The sequence below is a fragment of the Myiozetetes cayanensis genome, unplaced genomic scaffold (assembly GCF_022539395.1).
Source record: "Myiozetetes cayanensis isolate MyiCay16 unplaced genomic scaffold, myiCay2020 scf3, whole genome shotgun sequence".
Classification (NCBI taxonomy): Eukaryota; Metazoa; Chordata; class Aves; order Passeriformes; family Tyrannidae; genus Myiozetetes; species Myiozetetes cayanensis.
Window position 1 is genome coordinate 54,733,404 of NW_026087521.1, and position 26,144 is coordinate 54,759,547.

General features: G+C 37.8%; 1 protein-coding gene across 5 annotated transcripts in view; it reads right to left on the reverse strand.

Annotated features, from left to right (window-relative positions):
- WASHC4 (WASH complex subunit 4) overlaps positions 1–26,015 on the reverse strand; it is a 41,197-nt gene extending 15,182 nt beyond the window's left edge. For all 5 annotated transcript variants that reach the window (XM_050325066.1, XM_050325065.1, XM_050325067.1 and 2 more), the window contains exons 1-22: positions 25,898–26,015; positions 21,708–21,847; positions 20,556–20,609; positions 20,386–20,451; positions 20,167–20,212; positions 17,662–17,729; positions 15,032–15,114; positions 13,973–14,015; positions 13,313–13,416; positions 12,565–12,685; positions 10,989–11,112; positions 10,761–10,888; positions 10,024–10,184; positions 7,603–7,729; positions 6,199–6,324; positions 5,579–5,686; positions 3,743–3,889; positions 3,541–3,620; positions 2,538–2,643; positions 1,653–1,769; positions 480–648; positions 202–356 (exon numbers count right to left, since the gene is read on the reverse strand). In XM_050325066.1, the coding sequence (XP_050181023.1) occupies positions 202–356; positions 480–648; positions 1,653–1,769; positions 2,538–2,643; positions 3,541–3,620; positions 3,743–3,889; positions 5,579–5,686; positions 6,199–6,324; positions 7,603–7,729; positions 10,024–10,184; positions 10,761–10,888; positions 10,989–11,112; positions 12,565–12,685; positions 13,313–13,416; positions 13,973–14,015; positions 15,032–15,114; positions 17,662–17,729; positions 20,167–20,212; positions 20,386–20,451; positions 20,556–20,609; positions 21,708–21,847; positions 25,898–25,958 (2,334 nt within the window). In that variant the 5' untranslated portion in view covers positions 25,959–26,015. The remainder of the gene's footprint in view (positions 1–201; positions 357–479; positions 649–1,652; positions 1,770–2,537; positions 2,644–3,540; positions 3,621–3,742; positions 3,890–5,578; positions 5,687–6,198; positions 6,325–7,602; positions 7,730–10,023; positions 10,185–10,760; positions 10,889–10,988; positions 11,113–12,564; positions 12,686–13,312; positions 13,417–13,972; positions 14,016–15,031; positions 15,115–17,661; positions 17,730–20,166; positions 20,213–20,385; positions 20,452–20,555; positions 20,610–21,707; positions 21,848–25,897) is intronic.
- Positions 26,016–26,144: the final 129 nt, after the last annotated feature.

The following is a 26,144-nucleotide window of genomic DNA, read 5'->3' on the forward strand; positions in this document are numbered from 1 at the left end:
GATACAAGTCCAACATGAAATTAACTGATATCAGTGTGGTCTCTAAAAGTAGGTAAAGATCCTGTCTCACAAGTCAACCAGAAACCAATTTTCCAAACAGTTCTCTATTCTTGGGTACTTTACTTTCAGTGACTCAGTCCTTTGAACAGCTAGCTAGTATGACAGTGGAATGGAACAGATTACACCCTGTGGGCACTGTACCTGTTCCAGAGTCTGGCTGGGAAGATGTGCCTCAGTCATACTTAAGCCATAGCGCTGCGTTGCCAGGTTTCTCATTTCACTGTAGGTGGCCCAATCATGAAGAGCTACGGTCGTTAAGTTGTAGAAGGTCTTGTCCAAATAGTGTGTTACATATGCTGTAAACACATAGAAGGATGACTAAAATAATACTACCTATTTACTTAGGGAAGTGTGGAAAGAAGTGAAGAGATATACTAAGCCAAAGTATAATAGAATGAAGAAAACGTGTAACTCCTCACCTTTTATGTCAATGAATCGATTGAAAAAACGTATGGGGTTCAGAAAGAAGAAGTGAGCTAGGTCCTTCATACCAACTCTGAAGGGGTTTCTGTCATCCAGCTTTAGGTGTGTATGAACTGATAAGCGTAGGTCCTTCTCTATCTCTTTACACAATTTGTCTAGCAGGTGCTATTAAGGGAAGTTAGGGGAAAAAAAGAACAAAACAAAACACAAACCACAAAACAAGAACAACAACAAAAAAGTCATATTCAGTATCCACTTACATGCTCTGTTAGCAGAATCAAAATTTCTCTCCACAGATATGTGGACTGATTAAACTAGTGACAACAGCTTTGCCTTGGCAGAGCCACACAAGTCCAAGTGAATCAACACCTGGGAACCAGAAGGACATTTATTTCCTGTGTTCTTGTTCTAATACCCTACAGCCAGAAAAAGCTACACAGCTCAGAAAAGGCAAAGGTTTAACCACCTAGTGCCACACTTTGCATGACTAAAATTTCCATGTGGGAGTTTAACAAAATTTAAACTTAAATATTCTCACTTCTCATCTTAAGGGGAACTAGGCTGAGGGCTGTCTAGCTAAATAGTAAGACCTAATTTAGTGAGGAAGAGTCTTGCAATAAGCAATTTGGTCTGAATTTCTGAAGCATATGTAATGTTTAGTTTTGAACTAGTCAAATAAAAACAGTGGTTCAAAGGTTAAAACCAGGATTAAGGAAATCTAAATTTGCATTTTATCTCTGTCAAACCTCCTTCATAATTCTAGATAATAATTCACTCAAGAGGCCATCTACATTTGCAGACCCTTCACTACTAAAAACTATGCATACAAGAACAGTAGCACTTATTTTAGGCATTCATTCAAGCAGAAGCTAATCTGACAAAAAGCACTCCTCTGCCTGCATAGTCAAATCTGTAACCGAGGTTAAGCTAACTTAAGTAACTTAGGGAGCATTATTTTCATGTTCCCAGACAACACAGGTACCATTAACAACAGGTCTTAAATAACTGAAATCATCAGTCAAACCAAACACTTTTCTTATTTATTAAAATACTTCACAAAGTTCTCTGTGCTATTTTTATTGATCATATCAGGTTTGTACAATAGATGCTAGCCTGTTAAGATACTCCGAGCATAGTGGTGTCTTTAGTTTCCTATCACAGCAAATTACCTCATTGAGCACTTCCATGATTTCTTTGTCATAGCATTCCAGAAGCACCTCGTAAGATTCCAGGTGTCTTGCATGCATCATAGAAGGTACACAGTCCCGCAGTGCACTAAACATATACTGAAAAAAAAAATTATGCTTAACAGGCACATCATCAGCATCTCAAATAGCATTCAAAGCTAAAAATCTAAACCACTAGTCTTCCCATTTTTTTAAAAATGGACTTCATAAACTCTACTAAAGCTTCCTGTCCTTACTGTACATCTTAAGTATCTAGTTGATGTTGATTTGCAGACTGGAAGATGATAATTTTTAGCTATTTTACCAGAAATTATTTGCACTATATTAATTTAAGTACTGTAACTGATCATGGCATGTACAACCCTGGAACAGAAGATTGATTTTTATCAGGATTACCATGCTAAAGTATAATTCACTTCTGCAGCAAATAGATAATATTCCAATGAGGGGAGGAGAGATGAGGGGAAAAGCTACAGGACAACTATTCCACACAGAATCATTGAACATAGTGATATGTGCTTTAGAAATACGTAACCACAACGAGGAACAAAGGCTTTTACTGTTCAAGTCTGGCAAAAAGTGTTCATTTCAAATTAGAATGAATGAAGAGAGGAACAAAGAGACAGACAGACACACAGAGACCCAGAATTAACAATAGCAACCCACAATTTTTAGAGCAATCTAACAGATATATTTAGATTTAGAACAAAACCTCCAGATTGAGACGAAATGTTTGCCTTGGCAGTAGCCTGGTTTTTACTTTTTTTTTTTGAGCTTCTCCTTTAAGAGCTTCGGTCTAAGCTTCACCCTCTGTTCACGTGAATCTCTCCCACAACAGTGGCTTGTTAAACTAACATTATTACTTACATGTAGTCTAGCAGAATCGACTGCATTCTCATAGACATCATCTAAATAGATTGGAAAGACTGCTCGATGCCAGTATAAGAAACAGCAGTCACATTGTGCTCGAACTCTGGAATATAAGATTACTTATTAGACACAGAATGGGAAGAAACCATTCTTCTAACACAGCAATACTTATTTTTATGTGTTTAACTAAAGATGACTGCTTTTCATGTTGAAGTTTTACACACTGAATGTTCCAGATGCATTGTCCTTCAAAAGGAAGTTCTATATTAAAGAACTTTTTGTTTCTTGTTTCCCACCAGGCTATTTATAAATAAAAGGTACTGGTCTTAGAAAAAGTGTTCACTCAATCTCTGCAAGACTTAAATTTTATGTTACAGCAAAATCCTAAATAACTTTTTTCTTATTACATGCAATTAGTAGCCTAGAGGTCAAATGTATATTGTTGGTTTCTCCTGTAAGTCAAAGCAGAAACAGGCTTCTCCTGATACAACCTATGTACACTTATGCCAGGAATTTAACTGATGAGTCATCCACTGAAGGTGTTTGTCTCTCTTCATAAAATATGTATGGAACCCAGATAGCCACCTGGCTTTCAAATGGCCAACATTATGTAACTTGAGTGTCCACTGAAACTATGGCAGCAGTAAAACATGGTGTCACATCTCCCAGACAGACTGGTACTAACTCATAAATTTTGGGTTTGAGTTAGGAGGAAGATGTTAGCTTATCATAAAGCCGAGTCATCCAAGAAAGTGACAGAATTTCTGAACAATGAGAGCAGCGAGTTACCCAATGGGCAACAGTTCAGTAAAATATGACTTGCCCAAAGACCAGAGCTTCAGGTTTAACTCTGAAATTTTTTCTGTCCATCCCTGGGTGTACAAAACATGCAAAAATCACCCCCAGCATGCAGTGACCAGACTTTGCCATGCAGACAGTGAAGATCCAGTTCCCCCAGAGACACTACACTGCCTTCTATATAATACATGCCACTGCTTACCGCTCTGTAAGTTCACTGATCAAGTCTAGTTTTTTCAAGACTAACTGGAGGGGAACAAGTTCTTCATCTTTAAAGGTTTTCTGTGGAAATGAAGGGGGAAAAAAAGGGCAAAATAAAAAATAAACACAAGATCACAAGATTATATTTCTTTATAAGACACTACAACAAACAAGTAGAGGGCTGGAACGATCATGGCACTTACCATCTGTGTTCCCACACTGAGTGCAAGGGAAACAATCAGTCGCCTCTGTTTTGTACTTGGCCCATTGAGGGTATTCTCAGCCAACACCAAAGCAGAGAGGACATCCAGGCGCTGCTCACTGTACTTTTTATCAGAAATTACTCTTTTCTTGATGACAAAAAGAAAACAGAAATTCAAAAAAAAGTTACCCAAGCCCCAAAGTAACATCTTGCTACTTATTTTCAAAGCTTGTGGACTTGTCATAAATTATTTCCGCAAACAAATTACGTTTTGTGAACAGAACTCACTGAATTCAGATTCACTGTCAGTTCAGCAATATTGCCTATCTATGCAGTTGAAATACATGCAGTTCAACATGAACACAGGTCCTACAATATACAAACACAGTGCAAGCTGCATGCAACTGCATGCCAATTTTAGTTCTAAGGAACATGTAATTTAAATTTTTAATCAGCAGCTCCCTGTTGTTGGTAACAAAATCCAGCTTACAGCTGAAAAGCCACAAGAGGTACAAACATGGTAATAATGACAGCTTGCAATTTTCCACAAATTCTAATTTGCCAGAAAGATTAAGTGACCATATTTGCATGAACAAATGAAGGGAACCAAGTCTTCTGGCTAAGAAGTTGAAGTCACAGATGTACTTTTGTGAGTAGCAGTGTAACTCAGAAGAGGTAGAGTTTCATGAAAGAGTTAAAGAAAAGATCTTTCAGTTCTAAGTGTATTCAACATGAAGTTCCCAACCTTACCTGCTATTTACCTTAGACCCTACACCACTTAGAAACAAAGTGGAGCAGATAAAGATATTTATATCTTTATCCATATTGATGGATTCTTTTACTTACCAACAACTACCTTTTACATATTTTCTGATAAGCAGTCAAAACATCAAGAATTGTTCACGTGTTCTCTTTAATATCCTTCAATACACAAGTCTTAGCATATTTCTATGCATTTAGAAATAATTGTCATGTAATTACAGGTACCATTTGAAAAGGTTACAAAAGTTATCCACACATATGTGAACTGTCTGAAGATACACCGTTTTTCTTAGTAGCTTTGAAGTCTGGAATTTCTTCAGTTCATGCTACTCTTGCTAAATATATATTTATTTCTTTTTAGAAGTATAATTAATTTTTTTGTTACCCTAGAAAATACAGAAAAGTCAGATATATAAATTGAAATTACAGTCAAATAAATCGGAAATTTTATAGCTGCAATGGTAACAATAGCATACATCTTTTGTAATTCTGCTACTGAATGTGATGAAAGAATAAAAACAATCAGTAATATAACAGAACAGGAATACTAAAAATCTCATTTTTCCTATTTACCCTGAATTCTGAAATTCAAGATAAGCAAAAGAAGCCATTTTATCCCACAGTGAAATAGTGAATATATGCCCACATTAGACTCCTGTAAGCCATCATGTACTGCTACTTTGCCAAGCAGACAAAGATTTAAATAACAGCCTGTTTGCTTAGACCTGCAACAGATTGCTTTATGAATGTGCATCAGAAAAGAAGTAAGCAAAAGTCAGGTTGTGAAAATCACTAGAAATAAAAACTAGAAAAGAACACAAGAGGAAGATGACAAGAAATGCAGTAGTTTAGAGTAAGAGGAGAACCATTCTTGGTCAAAAAAGAGATAACCACCTATGCTGTACAGCTTTCCAGGACACAGTTCTGAACTACTGGAAAGTTTATATATCTGTGGATTATGATAGAGCACCACACTACAGATCTTGAAAAAATACCAAAACCACTTTAATTTAAAATTAATATTTTTTTAAATACTTAGCTAGGAAGACTAATAATTAGAACTTGGATTACATACCTTGGCTACAGAAATAGAGTGAAGGGCCTGATACTGCAGGTGCTGAGTGATGTGCGTCACAGAGTCTGCCACAACCATACTTCTTCGGTAAAACATGTGCTCTATTGCCTGAAGTCAATCCCAAAACACAACAGTTCATGTAGTTACTGACATTGTTGCCTTTAGAATCTGGTTTATGCTGGGTGACTAATCCACACAGCTAATACAGACTCTATTCCACTAACTGTAATGTACAGTTAGTAGCAGCTGCAACTAGAAACTGAGAAAATCAAACTACTCAGGAGCAAAAAAAAGTTTCAGGACTGGTCTAAGGAGTCACCCAGCTGGGGGTGAGCAGCTTGGCAGAAAAGAATCAGAGTGTCACCGAGGTCACCAAGTTGAATGTGAGGCAGCAACATGCCCATGCCATGAAGAAGGCTCATGGTAGTTTTGGCTGCATTAGACAACACTTTGCTGACAGGTCGAGGGAGTGACCCTTCCCCTTTATTCAACACTAGTGAGGCTACATCTGGAATGCTGGGTCTAGCTCTGGGCCACTCCCATTTTTTTAAATATGGGATATGTGATCAATGTTCATTGTAATCTCCTACATGAAATAAAGTTTTCATCTAGTGACCTACCTTCAAAAGTTCCACAAGTCTGCACAGGGCTTTCACTGAGGTTTTCGTCATAGGTTTTTGCATTGACATGTAAAGATTCATTGTAGTTTTAATGATGGTGCTAAGACTGTATGCATAAAGAAAACCCTAAAAATAAAATTAATACAAGGGGAGAAAAGAGAAAAATAGTATTTCCACAACGTTGTCAATCAAGTAAATCCTCTGTGGTTTGTTTCATATGTGACAGACAGACATATGTGACAGACAGCTAACTTTTGGCTCTGCACACTAGAGAATCTACCACTCCACTTTATTAAGCAAGTCTGAGATCCCAAAGCTGAATAAGACCCTTTCATTAGCAGACATATGAAACTGCCTATGACTCATGAGATCATCTGATTAACCTCTTCTAAAGCCATTCAAATTAAACACAGGTTAGTGAATTCATCACAGAGCCTCAAAGGCATAATAATTTCAGACCTACTGTAAACCAACCCACCAAACAATTCCCATCCACCCCAAAAACATCCTAGCACAAAACCAACCTAAACCTTTCAGATTCCATGGAATAAATACACAGACAGTATTTACACACTTTTACACTTTCTAAATAAAAATGTCCATCCCACAATAAAGAAACCAATCATTTCTACATCAATATATGCTAACCTTTTAAATACAATGTTGATTATATAAACCATGACAAAAACATTATTAAACTTATTTCAAAGAAAAAGTAGTAACAATAAAAAAAAGACTAGGAAAAGTCATCAAGTGTTGCAGGAAACTCAATTCAGTACAGAGTAAGATTCTAAGTCCACTGCAAATAATTTCTATGTAAAAATCACAGATCTTAGCACATGTGTGTCTTCAGCTAAGAAAGATTCAGGATCACCCTTCTTTATAAAGCTAGTTTACATATAAAGCTAGCAAAAAATAAATTCAGAAATAAGATGCATCTTATATTAAGACTACATGCTGTTAGTAGGTCAAAAGAAAACCAGCTGTCTCTTGCAAAGAACCATCACTAGGCAAATCACAATGAAACACAAAACCTTTACTGGGAGTATGTACAAAATAAAACTAAAGTAGACACTGTTCAGTCCAATTTAAGTACCTCATGACTCAAAAGGAAAGAACCCCAAAACTTTTACTACAGAGAAAATGAAGCTTTCTTGATTTCCTAAGTCAAGAGAAAAATCCAAAATTTTAGCTACTGAGTATTTAGTCAGATTTCCTTTCTCCACATCCTTTATGGAAAGGCCTTTTGCAGACTTACTTAAAGAGTATCTACTGGGCATTAAAAGTTTTATAAGAATTCCCACACTGTAAATTAATCACAGAACTCCTGTGATTTCCTTTTATGTTCAACAACTTGCATCAGAACATCAGTTTGCTGCATCACCACAATAAAAGACTGCACACCTGGATGAAGACATTGCAGCGGTTAGAAAGATCTTCAGAAAACTTAGTCATGCGTTGCTCCTTTGACAAGATAGATTCCATTTTTGTCATCCACGAGCTGACAAAAACATAATATGACTGCATATCTCTGGGGAAGGAAACAAAGAATGTTGCTCACCTCAAATTAGAACAGTATGAAGATTTTCTTTTCTCTTTCCAAAACTTAAAATTCTTGCAAGGGAAACATGTTAACTCTTCAGTCCCCAAAATAACAACTCACCATTCACAAAACTATCACAACCACATACTCATTTACATTTTAATTACCTATAGATAAGGGTTAGTCTGTCAGTTTTATCTGTACAATGAGTCAAAAATCATCTGTCTTTCAAGAGAACAAATGGTCGTTCTTGGCAGTACTACACTTCCTTAAATTAAAACAGTAAATAAAACTGTTAGAAAATGCTTTTAAAGACTAGACAAAAAAGTCCAACACTGGTGTTAAGCTTTAACATCCAAGTTTGAATTTCTGTTGTATTATACACACATACACACAAAAGTGTAACTTGTCATTACATCAATGTCAGACTGGAGTGTTCTTAAGTAACATAACTCTACAGAAATTTATCTGTTTGAATTAAACTAGTACTAATTAAATGTTTAAATAGAGTTCATTTTATAAAACTCTCTAGTCCATGCTATTGAGTTGCAACACTGCAATACAGCTTATTGCAGCACCTGTAGCAGGAACATATTCAGGTCTTTGATTCTGTTACCAAAACTTACACTTTAAAGAGGACTCATATTTAAGGCAGTAGTTATCAAGAGGAGTGCAAGGATTTGTAAAAAACCAAGAAAATGTTACTTGCACTATTCAAATCAGCAGAAGGTAAACCTGGATTTTATTACAATATCCTCAAAATTGCGTGTACAAAGTAAGGCAGCAAAGCCTGTGAAGGGTCTAGAGCACAAGTCCTCTGAGGAAGCTGGGGTTGTTCAGCCTGGAGAAAAAGAGGCTCAGGGAAGACCTTACTGCTCCCTACAACTGCCTGAAAGGAGATTTTATCCAGGTGATAGTCAGTCTCTTCTCCCAAGTAACAAGACAAGAGGAAACGGCCTCAAGTTGTGGCAGGTGAGGTCTAGATTGGATATCAGGAAAATTTCTTCACCTAAAGGGTTGACAAGCACTGGAACAAACTGTCCAGGGAAAGGGCTGAGCCACCATCTCCAGTAGGCGTTCAAAAGCCATGTAGATGTGGTGCCTGGGGACATGGTTTAGTGGTAATGGCTCAGCAGTAGTTGGTTAACAGTTGGACTTGATTATCTTAGAGGTCTTTTCCAAGCTAAATGATTCTATGATTCTACCAAATGTCTGTGAATACACAGATGTCTTTTTCAACCTTTTTTTAATCTTAAGTACCGCTGCCCAAGACCAGAAGCAAAGCAGCACTGCAATTATGCCCCATCCAAGAATTAAAGCCCAAGAAAGAGCCAGTCACAGCTCTTGAATCTTTCTGTGGTTGTAGGACATAAACCAGGAAGAGGTGGATTGAAAAATAAACAGGGAAGTAGAGAAAATAATCTGCTAGAAACAGGGAAGTAGAGAAAACAATCTGTCAGAGGATTGTGTAAGCACGGAGTTGCTTTTCCCCTTCCATCCTCCCCTCCAACTCAGTTCTGCCAGCTTGCTTATAGGGCTGGAAGACAGCACGAAAAATCTAAGTTTTTACTGCTATTCCATAGAACACAGTTTCCACCTTCTTGTTTTGGTCTGAAACAGAAACAGAAACCCTAGCCTTGTTATCTTCCTATGCAATACTCTTGTTCTTAACAACTAAAAAAAATTCCATCTTATCTTTAAGCAAATTTTAGAAGGAAGTGAGCTGCAAGCTACATGCAGAGCACAAAACAAGAGAAGCTTTTTTCAAATACAGATAATTTCAAAGACCATTAAACAAGCAATAAAAACGGTCACAAAGAAAGAAATGTTTGCAAAGAAAGTATCATCACCAAGCAGAGAAAAACTCGATTATAAGCCTACCAGCAACTTACCTCCATAAACACATAGAAAGCAGAGAGCCCTAATAGAAAACAGAGCAGCTCGGGTTACTAGACACTAGTTTAAAATAAGAAGGAACTTGAAAGTATGGAAATAGAAGTAAACTGAAAGAAATATTTAGAACTTCCAGGAACATTGTTATTTTGGTGTCATAATACACATTTTTCTGAAAGCATGACATGAAAAGCAGCTTAGTTTTGACCACAACTTTTTGCAGCAACATTAACACATGCACACATTGCTGCAGTGAAGTGGAACAGGTGATTAACACCACTGAGCAACACTACACAACAGGCCTAATAACCGAATGAAGAAACCCAGAAACCCATGGTTTATAACCTCTTTGCCAAACAGCATCATGCAGCACTATTTAGGAAGCATACTTGGTAAGTGACTGTGCCCTCTGCTGCAGAAAGTTCTCCCTTTGTGTTTTTACTGAATGAATACTTTTCTTGTCCAGAAGTTTGGCAGCAGCTGGTATCTTCTGAATCAGAAAGTTGTCAGCAAACCAGATAATGTTAGCTGTTAATGTAATGGCTGGCACCTGAAACAAAAAAAAAGAGGCGGGGAATACTACCAAGTAGCAATAAACATAATTAACTACAACAGATACTATGCCACCATGCATGTTTCTTATGCCTCTTTTAAGTCAAAACACACAGTTCAATTTAATTCCTGCATAACTATTTTTTACAAAGTATTACACTCATGCTAAAAAAAAGTTTCTTCCCTAGAAGTCCACTAAGGACATAATAGGTAAAGTTATTACCACACTAAAGAGTATTAAAGATTTTAAACAGTATTAGAGAATTTAATAATTTTGTAATACCATCCAATATGAAAAAGCCCCAATCACCTTTGGACTTAGAGGTCTTCCAAAAGACATGTTTATAACCAAGAGCAAAACCCACAGCATTTATTCAGCACCACAGTACTCATAACTCAAACCAGTTTTTTGTCCCCAGTGTCTGTGATTCTTAATTCTGCAGGTGTATTTTTTGTAAATTGTGTTTTTCTTTTCCCAAGTCTGTGCTATGCTATGCACCTAAGAAAACTATCTCCTTCATGACTGCATATTTATTTCCCCTCATAAGCGCTGACAAAAGAATAAAGCATTCACCTTTTTACAGACATCCAACAAGGACTTGTAAAATTTCTTGTCTACAGTCCGAAAAATCTGAAAATGCAGTACAAAGAGGCCGCAGATGCCCACGTATTTATCTCTCTGATCGATTTCTGAAGGTTCACCTGCACAAACACAGCTTTGGTTAAGTTTACTCCCAGAACAAACAATATAAAGAATTTTAGAAACAACGAAGCTGGCAGGAAAAGTATGAGCTTGCATTACCAAGTTTGGCTTCAACGCTCGCAAAAGCTGTGCGAAGAGTATGAGCAAATTCTTCGGCAAATGTGCTGTTCTTTGACACTGACACGCCACCGTTTAAGGAATCAAATTGTTGCTCTATACAGGCCTGAGCAAAAAGGGGGGAAAAAAACATAATGATAATCGCCATGAATTCTGGACCTCAAAAGAGTACTGGTTTTAAAAAAAGAATACTGGAAGAGCTCATTGATTCAAGACTAAACTGAAGTAAGTCAAACTTCTACAACATACAGATTTTTAACTATGCTTACATTTTTTAATATAGTAATAGAAAACAATAAAAAACTTTTATAACTGACATTCAAAACCCCATTTTATTTATTTCCCATCTCCTTTAAGGAGCATTTTTAAAGAAACCATTTCATGTGCTAATGCTAAGAAACCAGATATGTTTGTATTAGTACAATATAACTACCCTTTACCTAAACAAGATTATCATGCAAGTCACTTGTAGGATATGGTTTATGACCCTGTAGCATAAGATCCCACACTACTGCTGGTGGTTTAAAAAGGTACCAAAACCCACACAATAGTCAAAAAATAGAAGCACATTTCATACTTTCTAAGGATATCAGAGAAGCCTTTAATGGAACTGCATTTAAACATAATTTTAATGTATTTTTGTTGAGAAGAGGCATTTGCAGCTCAGTAGGCGAAACTTCCTGAATAAATACTAGTCCAATCCTACTGAAGTCTTGAACACATAATGAAGTCTTTGCACTAATGCAACATTAGGGAAATACAAGATGAAAAATGGATAGCTGCTAGCAATGTCCTTTGAAAGAATAAGCCAAACTGTGCTTAATTATTTACCTACAATACTCCTTTTGAAGGCTTTTACAGAACCTTTCTTCCCTATGCCATTGTAACTTGCAAAAACTGAACAACTGACTCTGCTTTGACCAAATTCAGCAACATTATCCTCTACCCACTGTGCCACAACATCCAACTTCAATGTCTCAAATACACACCTTTCTAAAAAAAGATGGCTTCTTGTATGAACACATTTAAATTAATTATACTGAAAATGCACTAATCCTCCTCACCCACCTGTGCACTTGCATGTTTCAGGGGTATGTACCTTTGAAATGGTTCCTAACGACAGCTACCTCTCTCATAAGCTAAAAAGGAGATGTCACACTTGATATGTTTTAAATATTACTGAGGATACTAATTAATTTCCAGCTTAAATGAAGTGGACCTAGGCTATGTAAGCCTGCTCACTATTATGTGGACAAAACCAGACTTCCTGATAATACACAGTCCTAACGTCAAGTTGTCTGTGTTTCCCTAATTTGGCAAAACAGTCAGCATTTACTGTTACCATTCAAAGCTTGGCACAGTTCAAGCACATGAGAAGAGCAAGGAAGGATGTTACAATAGAGCCTTTTTTTTCCTCCCATGCACAGATGCAAGAGCCAAATTCACACATCACTGTAACTGGAACAAAGCTAAAATACAAACAAACAAACCATTCTAAAAAGAGTGCTACTTTCATGTAAGTTTTCCCTATTATACTGAGGAACATTAATTTCATTACCTGAAATATCATTCCTTCAAGTAACTGGCATTCCAGTTTTAACAGTAGTTTTTCAAATGGCTTCAGTTTATCTTCTTGAATCCCAAATTTGGAAGGGTTGTGATGGACAGATTTTAACAGCCTGTAAGGAACAGGTGTGGAACACATACGTAGAAGACCACTAAAATATGCTCACAGTTTTATTATATCCTGCACTATTTTGATAATAGATTTTGATTGCCTACACCTGCTCTTAGCAGCAACTCCAAAATTTAAAAAAACCCCAAAATCAAAAACCCCACAAAAAACACTAGGTCTGTACAATCAATTTGCATTTGAGTAACTCCCATTTAATTTAGATTTTCAAGGAAACAGTTATTATTCCACTAATTTAGCTACCTTTTTAATTGTTAACTCTTTAGCTTTTATTTAAGATAGTTTTATTTCTTAAATCTGCACACCCATCCCCATGATCAGTACAGTTAGGGGTAGTCTTAGATCAGTTCTGTACACAACTAAATTTATTACTGAATATACTTTAAACCCCACCAACCATTACACTGTTTGCCAAGATGTTTACCATGTATTGAAAATGTAACAGCACTTTAAAAACTTACTCATGCTGTTAGAAGGACACTATGGGAGCTTAGCCCTGCCCTGAAATTTCTGGAAAACTCTTGAGGCTACCAAAACCCACGTTCCCACACAGATGCACATGCTTGCTTTCATCTTGTATGTTGTGGGAGTGTTTTTCACACGAGACACACACCTCTTATACATGGTCCAGTGATCTTTCAGCGTGGCATGATTGTCAATTATTTCATCCAGAGTGATCAATACTGTGAGCAACTCTCCGAGATGCTCATACATTGCCTGTTTGTGGGGAAAAAAAAAAAAAAAGTACTGTAGTTATTAAAAAGTTTATTGCAGTCATAAGTGGCATATAAAATTTCAGTTCCTTCCAATATATTTTCAGCCTACAAGACATCAGCTAGAGAGTTAAATAGGAGATTTTGCGGTTTAGTAGCCTAAAGATTTTGTATTTCTTGTAGTGACACAGGGAACATAAAAGGGGTGTCTGCATGCAAACCATAATCACTGATCTATTTTGACACTAGAGACATAATTTTTAAAACTGTCTATGTGCAGAAGCACATATTGCAATAAGGGAGCATGCAAACACTTTGCAGCTAAGAAAGCTACAATATGACAGACATGGAGATGCCAGCCTTCCCACATAAAGGCCAGAAAAAGCTGATTAACAAAATCAAACCTCTAAAGGAGATTCCAAATTGGAAGTTGTACTCAGAAAACACTTTCCTGCTGCTCTTCTCAGGATTAATGATCAAGACATATACATACATATATATATATATACACACAATGTATATATATTAACATAAGCAAAAGAGTTCCAAATTATTCCCACCTGAAAATGAACTCCAGACGTCTCTATAATTTTAGGTGCATTCCTAGAAATTAAATAAATATTTTAATGCCTTTTTAATCCTCAGAACAGATCATATTCATCGATTCTGTGTCATGATGTGTTTGTTTCTTGGGGTGCATTTTTTATTCATTAACATAGTAACTTCAGGAAACAAAAGACTCTAAAAACCCGATTGAAAGTATATGCTATGTGAAACCTGTATGCTATGATCAGATTTAATGTTGTATTTCTAGATGTACAGCATGTGACTGGTTTAAAGCATCTATTGTACTCGGTGCACATGTCTCAGCAATTCCCAATTCAGTTATGCTAATGACAAGTAGCCTTGATACACACAGCCTCGGGGCCCAAAAAACAAAATCACTTCACATATTTAATCAAGCCATGTCCAAGTTACAGATCCAGCACCACACAGAAAGTCTACTTTGTGCTGTGGTGTAAGGCAAAAATAAAAGCAGTAAATAAAACAGAGAAAAATTATGCTATCCTACTGGGGAGCGGGGAAGGAATCGAGAATACTGCAGTGATACTGAAAGGTTAATCCAACAATTCTATTCAGAACTAAACTCTCCTCAGTTTTCAAAGGAGCTAAACCAAACAGCCCTTACTAAGCTCAGTTTCAGGTGTTAAAACCATGGTTGTTCTGCGAGGAATATATAAGATTTACATATTTAAAACAGACTGTGGAAGTGATCTGATTTTTAAGCTTCTGAAGCTATTGGTATCTACTGTATAAGCCAACAGGAGGAATCTCTCAAACAGAGCAAGGATGAAAAAAGTAAAACAATATCTCTTAAAGACTAATTGCCCCATCAAAAAAACTGACAAAAAATAAAATTTTTGCATCTCATTATATATAAGCACTGTTTTTTCTGAAAATCAAACAAAATCACTTCCTTAAGCCCAAATTTTCACAGAAAAGCACTATTCATATATTTAGACAACAACATTCCAAAAATGACCATGCCTTAAATAGAACATTCATATTTTATACATTTAACTACATTACAACAATACAGCATTTTAGGGAATAATTACTTGTTGCTGGTATATAGAACAGCCAACTGATGCACTACATTCACCACCACTTCGTAACATCGGGTAACAAAGCAAGACAGTTCCTGAAATACAAGAAAATAAAATGCTCTGAAAAGGAGTCTGGGACTAGAAGCTACCAAACATAAGCTTCCAGCACAACTCTGACTATTTATACTACTGGTTCAATTTATCAAAGACAATAAAAAGTGACTTGACGACAGTGCCCAAGCACTTGAAGGAATAATATCCCTGGGAGCAGAGGCTGCGCTTTTTCCCCACTAGATTCAAGAGTCACACTCTGGGAGTTGGTGATAGTCAAATTCGAATTAAAAATTACCACAGAAGCCTGTACCTACTGTAAGAGTGACAAGACACATCATATTGCTTTAAAATAAACAAAGCTGATGTGCTTGAGAGATTTGCTTGGCTAAAGCAGAACTTGAGCTCAGTTACGTAACACACAATGAGTAAGAACATGTCAACTCTGACCACATAAAAGACTATCTTAATTTCTATAAGGGATTTTATCAAGGCATTCCTTGAGCAACAGGATAAACTAATATGAGTTTCTCTTAACTGCAATAATACTTGCTCATTAATGCAGCTTATAATCCCATTGGGGAAAAGTCCGTGTGTGATGAGTCTGGCCAGCGAGCACACGGATGGTTCCATAGCAGACAGCCCACACTGGGTAAGCAGCCAGCCTGCCACTCCTGCCAGAAGACTGGCTAACAGCTGAATTCTGCCTTCCTCTCCCTCAGAAATAGATCTTATTTGGGCTTCTGCCTCCTATTAGTCATCAGTTTTCACAAAACATTACTTCTTATACTTGTATCGTTCTAACAAATGCAGCTGAAATAAGCCAACAGATTCCAAAGGAATGGATTAATAGACAACAGAGATCACGTTTCCTGGGTGGGAGAGCACCACCTGCCATTTTCAAATTTACAGGAAACAGCCCAATTTTACAGCACATGCATATTAGCAACTACATAATATAGACAAGATTGTAATTTTAGAGTTCTTCAAATATGCTGTCTTCTGCACAATCAAGAGTACCTGACCAGCGTTTTCAGAGCATTATTTTGACAATATTTTTAAAAAATGTTTTGACATAGCAAACTTGAGGCTATTGCATATAGCTAATCAAGGAATCCCATACTCAGAAGAGCCAATAAACCAACAGGTGGACATTAGCTCTATGAAAGCAACTTTTCACCTCTTTTGTCAGCTTCATATTTTCACACCATCCTTGGGCATATGCTTATAACATTGACCAGAACAGCATTTCCTAGTCTATGGATTTAGACTACTCTGAGTGGATTTAGGAGAACACAACAGGTGAAAAAGAACAAAGTCCACAAGGAAAACATTTCCCTCACAGCTTTACCCTAAGCAATACACATTTGTGAGCACAGTAAACCCACCCTTGGGGGTAACATCTCGCATTTCCCTTCCTTCCAAAGTTTCTCAACATTCCCTAACCCATCGCAGCACATATATGAAGCGGGCTCACAAGCAATACTCCTGTATTTCTGTACAGTGTTTACCCTTTAAATATACACATCAGCATATACCCCATAAATTAACAGACTTTTTCTATGGAGTGGGCTTGCAATATGCATAGATATCCAGATCCTGCTCTCAACTTCCATCTGGACTCAGGAAAACCACAGATGTACAGTAGCCCCATTTCAGAATCACTAAAAGAAGAAACCTACACATTTGATAGGACAAAAAGCTTGGAAAATAGGGAAAAAAATCTAGAAGATCCTAACTACACTTGGGCATGGTAAAAGAGGTTGAAGAACAACTTCCTATGTAACAACTTCCTATAGCATTCAACCTGTTATGTTAATGACTACTGTCATGCAACTATACAGCAAGAAGAGGAATTTTAACCTTCGTTAAACTAGAATTTGTTTAAACATTCTAGAGGCTTCCTGTTCAAGCTCTACTTGGACACATTTTTATTGCATAAAAATAGAAACATTTTTGGGAACAGGACAGTCATTTAAGTTAGATCAAGGACAAAAAACTCCATGTAGACTGAAACCCAAGACAACAGGAAATCCTCAGAAGAAAAACAAATCCTGTTTTCATGCAAAGGACCCTGAACTACCAAACTGTATGAGAAAGGAGTGTTATTCCACAAAAGTCTGAATGACTCACAAGCAGGTTTTTTCCAGGTACATGTTTTAATTTTGCTTTCTTCTATCAGCTAAAAAACATGCACAGGAAAATTAATCTATTTCCAACGTTCAATGAAAACCAAAACTTATAATCAAACCCCTAAAAATAGCTACCTTTAACTTTGCTATAAAATGAAAACAACCTCAATTTATCTTCTCATACTGAAATTTTCTTAAGTAAGTTCTAATTTCTTGGAGTAATTACACCAAGTGTAATTTCTTCTCTTATTAGACTTCCAGAGACAAGTATAAAGAAACCTCAAAACAATGTGTGATGTCAGCTGATTGTGACAGGTCTGCAGGCAAAACATAGTAACATAGCAAATGACTGCAATGCCTTTCAACAAGATGCAGACAGGGTAAGGCACACTGTTAAATCCACTTTGCAAGTAAAATTAACATCATAATAGCTGTCAAAAAATCAAAACATACGCTTACCTGCAAGAAAGAAACAAATCTTCCCATTTGTATTTGGCAATCACCCTCCACCATGCTGGAATCTGTGGCTTAAAAGAGAAACATTTGTCAACGCCTTCAAAAGCCTGTGTTACACCTGTTAAATTAACATTGAAGCTTGCCTTCCAAGCCATTTGTTTGTCATACAAGTGAAGTGCACTATTATAAATGTATTGGTGGAGCCTCAAAAACTCTTAATTTTGCTTTCCTAAGCTGGACTTCTTTCTGGAAGTTTCTTTCTCATTAAAAATTGCATTATTTATAAATGAGACACAAAGCAGGAAAAAGTGTCTCGGTCACCTGAAAGAAAATGAAGAATATGAAACAATTCCTTTAAAGGCATATGTATTATGTAACTTCATATAAAAGTTTCCATTTTCAAAAAGTTTGCATGACAGCACTAGGTATTTATACTCCAAGGAACATCCAGATGTTATTTACTGAAAGAATATACTACATGACTAACCAGAAGGAAAATCTTTCCTCAAGAAATTGATTTTCTTTTTCCTACATATCATCCTGCATAAAAGAACTGGCTCATCACCACAGCTTCACAGTATTATCTGTATGACATAGAACACTAACAGAATACTATGAAAATACAATAATTACATCACCAATGCCAAATTCCTTCAGTCATCTGGAGCAGTTTTAACACCAACTGACAAAATACTGGGGTTTTTACTGTGATTACAGATTGATGCTCTAGACTCCATTTTTCTATTGGGCAAAAAAGGCTTACAATTGCAAGTTTACTGCCTAAGAAATGCAGGTCTTATTGCATTGTAAAATATGTTCTTTCAGAGCAGTCAGAGATTAAAAGAGTCTCCATACTTCTCTAAGATGGAGCTCTAGGACAAGATACTAAATATTGTTTCCCCTTTACACATTTAATGTCACCTTTACTCTGTTTAGTGTATGTCCCAAAAAAACCTATCCAACTAACTATTTAATAAAGTTCCTAGACTATCTCTAGCCACTGCAAAGAGAGATGGGGAAAAAAATGTTTCTTTACACAGATGGAAAAAGCCAGCACACTATTTGTTTAAATTTCAACCATCCTTGAACCAGTAACTTTGCCACTTGTTTAAAGTAAGCAAGCTTGCTGTTATCAAAACAAATGCTACAAGTAGGGATATGGAAGTGGAGAACATAAATTTCTGCATTCCTGCCTAACCCACAGAAGGCTCACCTCTCCGTTCCTGCCATTCCCAAGTACTGTCGGCACAACACCCACCAGGAACAAACTGCTTCTGTAACACACTAATCTGCTACAGTCTGGCTTTTACATGCCACAAACACGGAGAAGTTTTAAGGGATCTCCTACTATCATTTTGGCAGCAAAGACTTTAAAATATTTATTACCATGTCTAATAAGACATGAGAATCTATGAAGGAAAAAAACCACGAAACCACCAAAAAAACTACCCACAACTAACGCCCAGACTTTTTCATGTTCCTTAACCACAATAGTCATCTTATACAGCACTTAAAAGAATGATAAACAGTCCCAAGCTCAAAGACTTCACATTGCCTGGTATTTCTGTTACAGTCAAGGCTCTTCAAAAGCTTTGAAAATGCCCTTCTACAATCCTACTGTATTACTTTTCTCTCAAATTACTGAAATAGAAAATAAAGTTGGGCAGTAGGTCTCTGAATCAATTCATTGATATATTCAGTTCTCGGGATCAAGATCTGTGCTTATTCCCACACTAGCATCCTTTAAGGTGGAAGCTCAAGACCAGTCACTTACAGGAGTTACCAGTTTAAGTCCAAGACAAAAAGCAGCTTTCACCTAAAGCAGGGTCTCATGATGTGTCAACTGAAGTGACTTACAATCACTTGTGCCTGTGCTGCATCATGATCTAAACGGTAGTGTGAGTACCGTGACCTGAACTTCAAGGGCAGGTGACATTAACACACTCCAACTTCTCTTGGAATAACTGATTGCATAATAAAGGAGGCAGGACTTTGGCCAAGTTATTTATTAATGGTTTAATTGTTTTTAATAATCAAATCTCACATCTCTTGTTTTACTATAACCAATGTAAACTCTAATCCCAGTAGGAAATAAGTTGGTTTAGGATGCGTTTACATGTGAAATATGTATTTTCAATGCCATACTTGGAAAAATAGCTGCTGCAGTAGATAAGCTGTATGTTAGACATTTAATACAACATCAGCAGCCCACACTCCCTACTTCTCACTTAAACAAGGCTGTAACAAAATTTCCTGTTAATGTAACAACACTTACAGCAGCCAAGAGGGCTTAAGGATAAACCTTATTATTATCTTAAGCTCACTCAGGACAGTTAGAAGACATTAACATATATCCCTATAACCTCAAAGTTTGCTATTTGGTGTGCATCAGTTAAAGACACAGAAATCACATATCGATATTATAAAATTACAGTGACTGTAGCATTTAATATAACCAGAAGCAATAATTCAAAACTATGAACTTTTACAGTAAAGGGAGCTACTTACCTCCTTCTCCATAGAACAAGAGGCCATTATAAAATTTAGTTTCTGCCTAACAACAAAAGCAGAAATTTGTTTTTTAATAAATAGGATATATGTAATCATGCCACAAAAATTATTTAGACATCATATCTTGTTTCTTTACTGTTAAAGAATAAATCAATAGATCAGCTTGCCAATCTGCAAACATTTTCACACAAAGTAATAAAAGTTAGCTGAATTTACCTCATATTTTAACTTCTTGATTTCACAACAAAGAGCAGCATACACAGTTATTACTTTGTTTAGAACCTAGACTCAAAGAGGGAAAAACCACACAGATTACAAACATATCCACATTTAGAGGGCTTGATTTTAGGTAGAATAACTTTATCATTTAAGCCTAAAGCACTTACCTTGTTTTCAGTCTTTATGAGTTCCAGTAGGGAGGACTGTTCATATGGCAAAAGCTAAAATTAAAATTTAAAGAAAAATAAATAAAAAAATCACAAACAAAACAACCAAACAGAAATAACAAATTAACAACTTTAAAAACATTGGTTAAAATATAGTTATTCAACTAGCCATGTATTCTCCCCAGTTTAATCTCAAATAGAGTCTGCAATAGGACAGCAATAATTGCACATTACTGGCAACCTGCACTGCAGGAAACCTTCGCTCTTCACATTTACATGGAAATACCTTTCATTCACTCCAGGCAGAAAGGCAAATAACTAGGTACACTATACAGCATTTACAACAATTTACTTACAAAACTTGAAAAGCAAAAGGCTGGTAATTATGGAGTAGGAAAAAAACCAGCTCAGGAAACCTAAAACTTGAATTAAGAATCCCAAATGCCGGAAACAGGAAGCAGAAAGTATATCTCTATGCAGGCACTGACATTTTCTACTGAAGTCAGACATAATACTGACTAGTCCATATACATCCAGTACTCTGGTGGCTCTACACATAAGTTACTCAAGTTATTTAGAGGGACAATTGCTTGAGAATGCATCTTCAGCACAGACAAGTTCCGTATGGCAACAGCAATGCTTTTAATTTTCGTCTGCAAATTCAGTGAAGAGAAAAAAATAACGCTCCCCAGAGGACAGAGAACTTATGACCAAGAAAACAGCCGCCTCTGGAAGACAGCAAACATTGTACCAAGGCCATTAAGTCAAAACACAAGCTATAATACACACACAGTTTGTCCTGCAGATTTACAACCACTAGTGAGCTCGCCTGGAACCCCAAATCCCAGAAAAAAACACCAATACCCCCAGAGAAGAAGTTTGCTGGAACTAGCCTTCCCAATAGATGAAGAATTAGAAATTCATTTAACTTCAACTAGTATCCAAAAGACTAAAAAATAATAAACCATCTTCTCTTGTGATGTGCACCAATATATCAGTTACTTGATAATTAAAATAGTACTGGATAGGTTTCTCAAACACAAAAGTCAAGTTTTAAAAGCACAAATGCATCAAGCTTTTACTTCTCAGGTTTTGAAGGGAAGGACAAACTAGGAAAGTAACAATTGCAATGTATAGTAAATATATGAAGACCTTTAAAGCAATGGGATCAAGACTGAAGTCCCAAACATCTCCAACAGAATCATCCAAAGCATCTTCAATTCTCTTCAGCTGAGATGTATATTCCTCAAGAAATTTTCCATAATTCTTCAACTGCACTTCAGCATGAATTTCTGAAAATTGATAATAATTATACAGTTTTATGGACAACTCAATAAACTGCAATATAAAAAAAAATTTAAAAATTATTTAATCTGTTGCTATTTAGCTTTAGTCCTGTATTCCTCATTTTGCTGCAGGAGTTTTCCTTAATAGAACTACATCTTTAATACAAAGTTCATGTTTAAAAACAATCCTATAACTTAGCATCTGTTTAAGACAAATTCAGATACTACTTAGAGAATATCAAACATCTAAGCAGTTTGCAGAAAACGATAAAGGTACATATATTGTCAAACTAAGAACTTAACAATCACACAAGATTCTGAGCAGACTGCAGAAATTGTAATACCATTGGGTGAGCCAGTACCTAGGCAATCATGGGTCAATTATGCCACTTTGAGGCAACGGGTCTAATCATTTTGGCCTGAGTAGCAGCTGAATTACCAGCAATCCTCTTTCCACTCTCTCCCTGCTACCTCTCTGTAAATTATTTGGGCATTACATGGGAAGCTTATGGATTTTAATCATTCCCCCACTTGCAAATTCACTTTCCCCAGGCAGAATTTTTCTTCTGCTGGACACTGAAACGCACAGCTGTCCTGTTAGTGTCAGGGGCCAGGAGCTCCAAAGGCTAACGTTCAGCTGGTCAAACACCAGGAATGGCGGTATTAATTACCAAACTAAATCTAAAGGCAATTGTTCCAAAAAAAGCTTCATTCCCTCTATCCTGATCTTTTTTTCCTCCCACATTAAGACGCTCCCCACTTCCCCCAAATTACATACAATTACTGACTTAGCTGCATAATCTGAACTGCAGAGTGAATGATTACAGTTCAAGGCCTCTACACTCAGTAAGGAAGCACAATCCTTTTGTGAGGACTAAAGTGTCTTGCCCAGAATTAGATACCAAATCTAACAGCTTGTGATCTTCTGCTATTCGCTGGAAAGAGGATTATCTAAAAAAGTTAGAGAACACAGGTCAGCTGAACAACCAAACTTTTCTTAAATAAGCATTCAATTTCCGCGTAGCTTTAATGTGTGCCCTTTTCACATTTCAGCAAGTACACTGCTCTAGAAAGTTAAAAACAATATATTCTTTTATTCTCCCACTTGCTCATCTTCACTGCAAATAACTGAGCCAAATAGTAGTTGATGGCTACTTTCCTGGGAAAGCACTGCTGAATCAATTATCACTTAAACACGAAAACATCCAACTGAGACACTGCACCAGGCAGAAGGAGAGAACTGAATAAAGACAAATTCATAAGGAAAAAATGAGAATGACTATTCTCAACAGAAGGGTTGAGACTGAGAAAGAAAAATTACTACAATGAAATCCTGCACTAATTCTATGATACTACTTCGAAAGCAGCAGCAATGCCAACTGTAAGGACACACAGACTGCAAAGCCTATCCAGCCTAGACAGTGCACAGGCATTGTCAAAACAGGAGACAAAATCTCATGTAAACAGATAAGAAACAAGGGAACAAAATGCTCTCCATCAGCAGTGTGCACTCCAGGCACTGATACAGAGCCCTTGAGTTGCATCATCGATTATTCTGTTCCATCAAATTCATCTCATCTTTCAGGTTCCTTCCAGTGCATCTTCTGGAAGCTCTGCTGCAGAAACCGGTAAAAAACCGACTGATCCACAGCCCTGCTGAATGGAAGCATAACCAGCACCATGTCAGCTTCAGTACTTTACTGCTAGAAAACCTGGAGCATGGAGACATTATTATAGATATGCTGTGGTATTCCCACAATCACAACTTCTCCCTTCACACAAAACGCAAACGAAGAGCAGACAAACTGACAGTCATTGGGGCTTTATTTTTTTTTTTTTTTTTAATTTTTTTTTTTTTTTTTTTTTTTTTTTTTTAATGGCCAGTCTTCGCAAGCGAAGATCCGGGGAAGGTCTTTCCACCTTCCAGCCTGCGCATTGGATTTTTTTAGGTGAGACACAGTGTGCGCGGAACTGAGCCCACCCTTTAATCCTAAGGTTCATCTGCCGGGGCCAAGCGAGCTTGGACGGTTTGGGGCTTTATAGGAAGAAGAGAAAAAACTCCCAAGTTATAAACTGGAAATTGGCAGCACTGTTCAAATCAATTCCCTACAAAACATGCATTTCTCAAATAAAACCTCACAACAGCGCTCTGTTAGAGACCCACAGACTGTCACCTTTCCAGCAGCCAAATGATGGACTTGAACAACACTACAACTCAAATATTATTAAATATTTACAAACACTTAATTATTGATAGCCATCAATTTGCCACTTTGTACTGATCATCTATAAAATAAGAGACAGTTGTGAATAATTTCTCACTACCTTAGAGAGACAAGAGAGTGAAAGCTCTTAGCTAGGAAGAGATAGGCAGTATTGAACTGGTAAAATTACTTGGAGATGGGGGAAGCTTTTTAAGATGAAGAATTTTAAGAATTTTCCTAAATAAACTGGCTCACGTGGATGAACAAAAAGTAATCATAAAAAGCAGTTCTCATCTTTTTTCTTCAGAGCAGCGTACATACTTCATAAGGTATAATCTGCTTATAATAAAATTTGATTTAGTTTCTCCTCATGTGACAAAACAAAAGTATTATAGTTGGGACAGTGCAAGAAATCAACTCAGCAGCACAGATCCCCCAACTTAATCATAACTTCTTCCATACAAACAATAATGTCAATGTTCAATGAAACTTATTTTCACAGCAGAATTTGCAAATGCCATGCCCATTCATATCTAGTATAGAGATGCAACAAACCAGTCTTACTTAGCATCTTGTGTCCTCAGTTGAGAACGTTGTAATTGCTAAAGGTTAGTGATCCAGTGTGAAAGCAGACAATAATTACAAAAAAATGCTTTTCAAGTCAGAGGATTTTTCTCCGGTTTTTCTCTAGGAGAACGCTGTATGCTGCTCCTGATGGAAGATCAGTCTGTTTGTTCACCCTCAAGATGATGGTAATGGAGCATATTATGTCATGTAAATTTCTTGTAGCTGCACATAATGTCATGGTCAAACTAGTGGAGATCTGGCATTTTGAGTAAAAGCTGCATTTTCTTTCCACAGCTAGAGAACTGGCAAAAAGCTCTGCTCAGGGCAGTGTCAGTTTCCTCTGAAATCCAGACTAAATCAATATGGCATAAACAGTATCATCCCTTGGGATGACATTATATGTGAAACAGTTGGGCCACGAGTGGCATATTTTCACAGCAACACCTGGTATAATTAATTTGGCACAGTTCAATTTACAGTGTGTATTACAGTGTGACAACCATATACGTTCCCTGTTTAGAAAGTAGGTCACCTCCACAGGCTGAGTAAAACGTGGATTTTGACGGGCACATGAACCCGCTGTCAAAGACTTCATGATCACAAGGTCTTTCTATTTAACCACATTTTAAAGGTTAAACTGCAAGTTACCACCCGACGCCATGCCAGAAAGCCTTTACCAATGAAAGCTGCACACAACTAACTGCGTGCAACATATCTTGATGTGAGTTCTCTAGATAAGCAAGGAAGCAAACGCAAACATTTGTGAGCTACGAGAAATGATCGGGAAGGAAAGAAACATCATCCTCAAGACAAGCATCTGTTCCTCCTGCCCGGTTCGTGCAAGGGAAGAGTCACACAAGCAGCCTCGCCCTCCCCGGGGCACCAGAGGCGACTGCTCAAAGGGAGTAAAGGATGAAGGGCTGGAAAAACCACTTCCCCCCACCCCAAAACAACCCCGACAACTACGGAGAGGGTGGTGGGAGGAAAAGGTCACGACGCCCGCCCACCCCCGCAGGCCTGGCCGGGGCAGGATGAGCGCTGGGATGAGCCGGGGGCAGGGGCACAGGGCAGGGTCCGCGGGGGAAGCCGTGCAGGGAGACCTCGCTCAGCAACCCTGACTCCTTCCTCCTCCCTCCCTTCCTCCTCCCTCCCGTTCTCCGCGGGGATGCGGCGGGGGGGTCCGGGAGGGGAGCAGGGTCTGCTCAGCCCGCGCCTCCCCCCGCCCCGAGGCGGTTCCCGCCGCAGCCCCGCCGGCCCGGTCCGGCCCCGCCCTGCGGGCGCTCACTCTGCGAGCCGTCGTCGAGGCGGTCGAACTCCCAGTCCGGAGACAGGGTCTCCAGCGCCATCGCCACCCCCGGCAGCGGCCGCCCCTGACTCAGGCGCACGGGACTTCCTGCCCCGCGCCCGCGCCGCACGCCGGGAAATGGAGGCGGAGGGGGAGCCTGGGCTCGGGGAAGGAGGGGGCGGGACAGCGGTGGCGCCGCTCCGCCGCCCCTCCCTCCGCCCGCCGAGACCGAGGGTCGGGGCCGCGG